The 8,180-nt window shown below is 38.9% G+C and overlaps 1 protein-coding gene and 1 pseudogene across 1 annotated transcript; one reads left to right on the top strand and one right to left on the bottom strand.

Annotated features, from left to right (window-relative positions):
* The first annotated feature begins 253 nt into the window (after positions 1 to 253).
* LOC113333444 (protein unc-13 homolog) lies at positions 254 to 4,646 on the top strand. The gene is made up of 5 exons (XM_026579922.1): positions 254 to 949; positions 1,366 to 2,247; positions 2,449 to 2,898; positions 3,078 to 3,264; positions 3,469 to 4,646. The coding sequence occupies exons 1-5, from the start codon at positions 401 to 403 to the stop codon at positions 4,443 to 4,445; spliced, it is 3,045 nt and encodes a 1,014-aa protein (XP_026435707.1). The 5' UTR covers positions 254 to 400; the 3' UTR covers positions 4,446 to 4,646.
* Positions 4,647 to 4,820: 174 nt separating this feature from the next.
* Positions 4,821 to 7,187, bottom strand: LOC113333445 (annotated as a pseudogene).
* Positions 7,188 to 8,180: the final 993 nt, after the last annotated feature.

Below are 8,180 nucleotides of genomic sequence, written 5' to 3'. Positions count from 1 at the left end.
TACCCATAATGGATGTATGTATGGCAAAATATGATGTTCGTCATATGCACAGGAATAGGCCTAATAGTGTCGGTTTGGGGAAGTTTTCTTCCTCCCGGTCTGTTTAGTTTTCTTGTTATGATCATTATAGAACAGTAGAAGAAATCAGTTGGAGAGAGGGAAAGGACAGCTTAGCCATTACCTAAACTTGGCTTAAAACCAGTAATATACTTATCCTAAATTTAGGCATAGTATCAACCTCATCATCAAATTAAGTTGAACCCAAATTTCTCCCTCTTTCTCTTTCTACCTTGAGTTCCTATATCCAATTTGATTCTCTTTATCCACCATTTCCTTCTCCACCACCATGTCCACCACCCCAATTCAGCAGCAGCCGTATATCTGACCCACCATTACTGCCATGGACTACCAAACCCAATCACGTCGTGAATCATTTTCTTTCACCACCTCATCCACATCGAAACCATCAGAATCACAAGACACATGTTTTGATCTTGAATGGCCTTTTGGTAATATCGAAGGTCTTGATAAGGAAGATTTGAGAGAAACTGCGTATGAGATTTTCTTTACCGCATGCAGATCATCACCTGGTTTTGGTAGTAAAACACCATTAATCCAAGATAGTTGTACTGGTGATAATGGAGGTATGGGGCATAATGGAGGAAGAACAACAACAAATGGTTTGGGTTTGGCTGCCACGAGTAAGGTGAAAAGAGCTTTAGGATTGAAAATGGTGAAAAAAGTGTCACCAAGAAAACCAAATTCTAATCCTTCTTCACCTAGGCCTAACTCTGGCTTTGTCTGTGGTGGTGGGTTGGGTTTTACAACGCCATTAATGAGATTAAAAAGACCATTAACATCAGCTGAAATTATGAGATCACAAATGAAGGTTTCTGAACAGAGCGATATTAGACTCAGGAAAACACTCATGAGGACTCTTGTTGGCCAGGTATAATGTACGTTTCATTTGTTTGCTAATGTGCGGGCGAAAAATCCATAGCTTGTTTAGGTTATCCCACTCCTACACATTCATTTGATGTAATTTTAGGGTGATACTTCATTTCTTCTTCTTGCTTTACCTTATACAATGGAGAAAGCCCGCATGCATCATGTTGATTTTGAGTTTTGGTATAGTTGAATGACATTATTCTAGTTGGTACTTGGGGGAAATTTCTGTTTATTGGAGAATTAGATTTATTTATTTTGCCATTCTTTACTGATATACTTATGTTGTATTTTCCTAACTCTATGCTGTACTGGTGTTAAAAATATTGTTTGGCTAGTAATATGTGAGGTGATTGGGTTCATCAAACCACGGTTGTTAATTACAATATCAAATGACGGATTTCTGTCTGTTTTTAACAGATGGGTAGACGAGTAGAGACCATAATCATCCCACTTGAACTCCTTCGCCACCTTAAACCATCAGAGTTCAGTAGTCTAAATGATTATCATCTTATGCAAAGAAGGCAACTCAAAGTCCTTGAAGCAGGTCTATTACTCTACCCTTCGGTTCCATTAGAACCATCAAACTCGTCTGTGTTGCACCTCCAGGATATTATCCACGGGAGCGAAGAAAAGCCCATTGACGCAAGCAAGAACTCAGAAACGATGCGAATGTTATGCAATTCTGTGGTGTCGTTGTCATTGCGCAGCACAAATGGATCAACTGCAGATGCGTGTCACTGGGCAGACGGGTATCCCATGAACATACACTTGTACATTTGTCTCCTACAATCGGTCTTCGACCTCAAGGATGAGACTGCAGTTCTTGATGAGGTTGACGAATTTCTCGAACTCATGAAGAAGACATGGTCTACGCTAGGAGTCAACAAGTGTATACACAATGTGTGCTTTATGTGGGTGCTCTTTCAACAGTATATTGCGACAGCACAAGTTGAACAAGACCTTCTGTCTGCTTCTCTTGCTATGTTAACTGAAGTTGTCAATTATGTGAAGAAAGCTGAACGTCGAGATGTTATTTATATTAAGCTTTTATCATCTGCTGCTACTTCAATGCTAGCTTGGTCTGAGAAGAGATTGCTCAATTATCATGACAACCTTCAGAAGGGAATGGCTGGGTTGATAATGGAGAATTTACTTCCATTGGCGTTGTCGACTGCTAGGATTTTGGATGAAGACATATCTAACTTTGGGGTGGGACAGGGGAGAGGGGATCATTCGGTGGAAATGGGGAACAAGGTGGATAACTACATAAGGTCATCTATGAGGAGCGCTTTTGATAAGGTTCGTATTAATTTTATCCTCATTTTTATTGGCATGGCTAGATAATTAGCAGAGAATCAAATAAGTCGAATGGGAATGAAGTAAAAGAGTCATAGCAGAAAATTATGTTCACTACTCTTAACTATTGTAGCTATTTACTAATACTTGCTAGACCAAGTAGTATCCTTCATGGTCTCATTTCTTTCTTTGTGCTAATAAAAGCTATTTAATGGAGCAAAAAACAAGAACACTGAAGCTGAAGAAGAGGCAAGTGAAGTTCTGATTCAATTAGCTAAAGAAACACAAGAACTGGCTACTAAAGAAAAGGAAAACTTTAGTCCCATACTCAAGAAATGGCATCCAGTTGCTGCTGGAGTAGCTGCTCTGAGCCTCCATAACTGTTTTGGAGAAGTGTTGAAACAATACATAGCCCAAGTTTCCACGTTGACAAATGAGGCAATTAGAGTCTTACAAACAGCTGGAAAACTAGAGAAGGATTTAATTCAAATGGCAATTGAAGAATCTGTTGATTGTGAGGAAGGTGGTAAAGTTGTTCTTAGGGAAATGGAGGCATATGAAGTTGACTCCATCATTTTGTCTCTCTTAAAGGCATGGATTTATGAGAGGTTGAAGAACGGAAACTTGTGCCTTGGTAGAGCTAAAGAAACTGAGGTAGGTTTAGCTCGTCTTTCATTCACTAATTGAAGTATCAACAAGAACTATGGGAAGTTCTTTTTTTCTCGGTACAATTTGTGTTACCACTGTGATCATATCCTGAAACCAAACTTTATGTTTTATGAATCCTTATCATTGTACATGTTCGATTGAAGCAGTTGTAATATGCATTTCAGACATGGAACCCAAAATCAAAGACAGAGCCGTATGCACAGTCTGCTGTGGAGATAATGAAGTTGGTGCATCAATCCGTCGACGACTTCTTTGAAATCCCAGTTGGAATTTCTGATGGTTTGGTTCAAGATCTTGTAGACGGCTTAGAACTTCTTATACTTGACTATACTTCCTTTGTTGCATCATGTGGTAAGATCTGTCATAATTCATGATATTATCCTCCTTTTGTTAAAATTAAGGATTCATCCTTAGTTGGATGGTTTTTGTCCCTATTATTTACTCGTTTCAATTTTGAATTTTGTTTGTGGTTAATAGGGTCAGGATGACTGACTTCTTCAGTTGACATTTTTTTTAGTAACTATTATCTTTCTGTCTGTTTGATGATATTTGTAGGTTCAAAACAAAGCTATATACCTCCACTTCCCCCTTTAACAAGATGCAACCAACATTCGAAATTTATTCAGTTATGGAGGAAAGCAAGCCCTTGCAGAACTCTAGGAGCAGCCGAGAGGTTCCACAGTAGCTCGGCAGAAGGTAATCATCCTCGGCCATCAACAAGTCGTGGCACGCAGCGACTATACATCCGTCTTAACACTCTGCAGTATCTCCTGTCTTATGTCCATTCCCTCGACAAGTCACTCTCACTTGCTCGCCGCCAAAATCCTTTACCCCACAGTCGCTATCGCAATAATCGACACATTTCAGCTAATCAATGCTATTTTGATCTTGCCCGGTCCTCCATCCTTGCAGCATCAGAGAATGTTGCAGAAATTGGTGCTTACCGTCTTATATTCCTTGATTCAAGCTCTGTATTTTATGAAAGCTTATACGTAGGTGATGTGGCCAACGCACGTATTTGCCCTGCACTGAGAATCCTCAAGCAAAATCTCACGCTCCTTGCTGCAATTCTAATGGACCAAGTTCAACCTCTAGCAGTGAAAGAAATCATGAAGGCCACTTTTGAAGTTTATCTTATGATATTGCTTGCTGGAGGGGTGGCACGGGGATTTTCTTTAACAGATCAAGAGATGATTGAGGAAGATTTTGAGAGCCTTAAACGTGCATTTTGCTCATGTGGGGAAGGATTGGTAGCGGAGGAGGTGGTTGAGAGGGAAGCTGAGGTAGTTGAAGGAGTGTTGGGATTAATGGGTCAGAATACTGAACAGCTAATTGAAGATTTCAGCATTGCTGCATGCGAAGTGAGTGGATTGGGAATTATGGGTGTGGGTCAAAAGGTGCCAATGCCACCGACTACTGGAAGATGGAATAGAGCTGATCCAAATACAATCTTGAGGGTACTATGTCATAGAAATGATAGCACTGCCAATGGCTTTTTAAAAAGGACATTCCAATTAGCTAAGAGGAAATGAAGAAAATGATGCTCACTTAGTCTCAGGAAAACCTCTTTCTGATGCAGAATTATGTTGTGTTTGATTGCTTTGTTTGTACTATTTCAAGGTTCCATTGTAGTAAAAAAGAAACTGTAGTTTGTCCCACCTTATACTAGAGGAGCATAAATTGAAGACAAGGAGGATAATGCATATATTGTATCTATTTGCCCTATTGTATCATATCACAAAATGCACATGTTTTTTGGAATTAAAAGAGCTTTAAACTTAACATTTCTTGTTCCTCAATTTCAGGTAATTTATACATCAACACATCAAATCGAGTACAACATTATTTAGGCAAAGGATTTCAGGTAAAACACTAAAACAATGTTCTAGTATTGGTACAACAGTGTCGAGCTCCAAGTCTAAATGTTGGATACTCTTTTCATTTATTAATCATGTGATATATTTTCGTAGTTGGGTCTGGTTAGAATATCTGGTTTCTCTGTAAGAATCATCATAGAGTCAGATATTTCTGCTTTATAAACATATGACTAAGTCGCGAACATGAAGAAGATGAAATTCAAGACATTTAGAATTGCAAAGAATGCATAATAGTAGTCTAAATGAGAATCATTCAGGTTGTTTAGAATCCATCCTTTATGATGGTGCCTCTTAGTTATGTCAGAAACGGTCGACAAAAGGAAACTACTAAGAAAGTTCCCAATTCCTAGAGTAGTCATAGAATAGGAAGTTCCGAGACTCTTCATACTTTCGGGTGCTTGATCATAGAAGAACTCAATCTTAGCTACTTCTAAGAAGGCGTCAGCTGTTCCCATAAGTATATATTGAGGAAGTAAAATAAAAATACTTAGCGGAATTTGTCCTCCACTTTGAACTAAACCGTAATCTTTAGCTACTGAGTCGTCTTACTTCTGTTAAAGACGCAATCACCATGATTATAATATGGAGAACTAGCCCAATTCCCATTCTTTGAAGAAGAGTGATTCCTCTAGGGTTCTTAGTCCATCTCCTCATAATCTTGACAAATACAAGATCGTAAAGCACAACACATATAAGCATGGATACTGTTACGAAAGCAGCTAAACTTGCTGGTGGAATTTTAAAGCTGCTCCCTATAGATCTATCCAGAGTAGTTCCTTGTTTGACGAAAAGGGTACCAATCTGAGCTAGCATTGTACTTGGAACAAATGTAGCAATCAATATCGGAATCATGCGGAGCATTTGTTTTGTTTCCTCGACTTGAGTAACTGAACACAACATCCATGGTGAATTTGGACCCGTGTCAACTGCAGCTTTGTTAAGAAAGCTGCGCTAAAAAAAGCGTAATTAAGTTGTATATTTACTTTAGAGATTCTGTTTTTCTGATTGCGCGCACTCGTACTACTGACCTCAATGAAGGAGTGGAGTCAATTCTATGTTTTCCTTTCTGTGCATATTCTTCCAGCGCAAGCTCATAGAGTTGCTTAGGATCGTTAGGCACCGGTACCCTTCTTTTCCTCAAGGCAGCCACGATAACCTTAGCCATCTTAGTAGAAGGACTTCCGGCAGGCACTTTGTGTCTATAAAAGGAAGTACCAGCTAAAAATATGATGATTGATACAGCGAGTCCAATTGTTGGTAGCCCATATCCGAGAGTCCAACCTACATTGTCTTGTATGTAGACGAGAAATGTGTTTGCGAACAACGTTCCAAAGAAGATACTAAACATCCACCAGTTGAAGAAGGAGAGCTTATGAGATTTCTCTTTTGCATGAAACTCATCAAACTGGTCTGCACCTATCGTTGAAATGTTTGGTTTGGTTCCTCCAGTGCCTATAGCTAATATGTAAAGGGCTGTGTAAAACACAGCTAACTGAAGTGTTGAAGCTTGTTTATAGTCTGCCGCATTTGTTTCGTAGCATGGAGGTGGTCTGAGACTGTGGAGTGAAACTGTAAGGGTTAGCAAACCCATTCCCTAAAATGATAAACCAAACCGTTAGCTTATATGTTAAATCAGAGTTGAACCTAAATCTAAGGCTATTATTATCACTTGTCGATATGCTTCACAAATAAGCATCGTCAAACAACATCAGGGTTCCACCACCAACTAAATCTAAGCCGAGGGTTCAAACATTTCGACTGATAAAGCATCGACATCTTCTTAATGACATTTGACAAGGACTTTGCAAAGGAGACAAGTCATCCAGAAATCAGGATGGACCTACCATACAAAGTTAGGGGTTTGGCGATGAGGCAACGGCAAGCTAAGTCAGGAACTTGACAAATACTTTCCTAGGAAGGGTATATAGATACTATTGCCTCTGACTGATTTTGCTTTGGGACTCTGTTTTCCAGTATGTGGCACGTATTATTATTTTGCACAAATTTACAAAAAGAAAGAAAAAAATAAAGAGGAGAAAATTTGTTTTACCGAGAGATAGATGAAGGATGCAATAATAAAAGTCCAATATCGACCGAGGTGTGCATCTGCAATGTATGCTCCTAAGATTGGCGTCATCCAAATTGTTCCAACCCAATTTGTGACATTGTTTGATGATGTTACCGTGCCCTGGTGAAGCTTGGTCGTCAAGTAGATGACTAGATTCGAAGATATGCCATAATAGGCCATTCGTTCAAATACCTCATAAACTTCAAAATATCCGGCAAGACAAAATCAGGATTACAAAAATCCATCAATCAAATACAAAAATGGAATTCACGATATTTGGGAGAAATTAAAAGAAAAAAATGGACCCTTGAAACAAGCTGATAATAGCCTTTTCTTCTTCAAAATAAGCTGTATTTGTCTGGCCTGGCAATGAAAACGACTATGACAGGCCTCAATGAATAAATCGGGATATTTATTTGTTTAGACCTCTTTAATTTCCAACACCTTTTCTTGATTTTTCAACTACATTATCTCAAGTTATCCATCATCAGGTGGAGTACATAATTGATACGTACCGCACATCTTATGTTACTAATATAAAGAAAAGAGTTTCTGTTGTGTATTCATTGAATTAATTTAGTACAATTGAACTAATGAAGCAGTAGAAGAGACAATGAAACTTTGTTCTGTTTTCATTTCTAATTCATTTTCTTGAAGTACATATTACACTGGCCGAATAGGCTATTTATAGCCAACATTCCAAGCATGGTATATAGTATAAGGAGGACACGTATTTACCTTGGGTCAATGTGTAGGATTATGAGTCAATCCTTAAGGACTAAGTAGATAAACTCGTTTATCTTTATCCCAAGTATGTGGGCCCTATTTGACTCGTCAGTGGTGGTTATCCACCAAGTTACCGACTTTACAATACTCCCCTTGGATGACCACCATTTTAAGATCGTTGCCTCAATAAAATCTTGCCAGAAAAATATGATGGGATAAAAACTGATCTAAAGAAAAGTACAATCTTCGTAGCCTCAAAATGGTGTCAGTCATTTCAAAGTTGTCCGGGGAAAACCGTATGGGACAAAAACCCGAACACTTAAAGCTCCAAATGAGGTTGGTCACTTCGATGAATCTCTTCCTTTATCGAAACAGCGTCAGGAAAACCATTTAAGACAAAACCTGAGCTTAAAATGAGGGTGGTCGCCGTCACGAAAAATTGTCTTTGACAAAACGGTGCCAGGAAAACCACTTGGGAAAAACTTTAGCGCCAGAACTTACTTCCTCCATTAAAATTGCATTAGGAAAACCATTTGGGACAAAACCTAAACGCCCGCGCTAGGAAAACCACATGGGACAAAACCTGAGCGCTTGTG

This window comes from Papaver somniferum, unplaced genomic scaffold, assembly GCF_003573695.1.
Source record: "Papaver somniferum cultivar HN1 unplaced genomic scaffold, ASM357369v1 unplaced-scaffold_133, whole genome shotgun sequence".
In the NCBI taxonomy this organism is placed as follows: domain Eukaryota; kingdom Viridiplantae; phylum Streptophyta; class Magnoliopsida; order Ranunculales; family Papaveraceae; genus Papaver; species Papaver somniferum.
Note: the sequence above shows the minus strand (reverse complement) of the source record. Positions and strands in the feature narration are given on the sequence as shown.

Excerpts from the sequence above, each read along its gene's own strand:
- LOC113333444 (XM_026579922.1), top strand. The coding sequence starts at position 401 with ATGGACTACCAAACCCAATCACGTCGTGAATCATTTTCTTTCACCACC. Across the intron at positions 950-1,365 it reads TGAGGACTCTTGTTGGCCAG|ATGGGTAGACGAGTAGAGAC; the intron begins GTATAATGTACG and ends TGTTTTTAACAG. Across the intron at positions 2,899-3,077 it reads GTAGAGCTAAAGAAACTGAG|ACATGGAACCCAAAATCAAA; the intron begins GTAGGTTTAGCT and ends TATGCATTTCAG.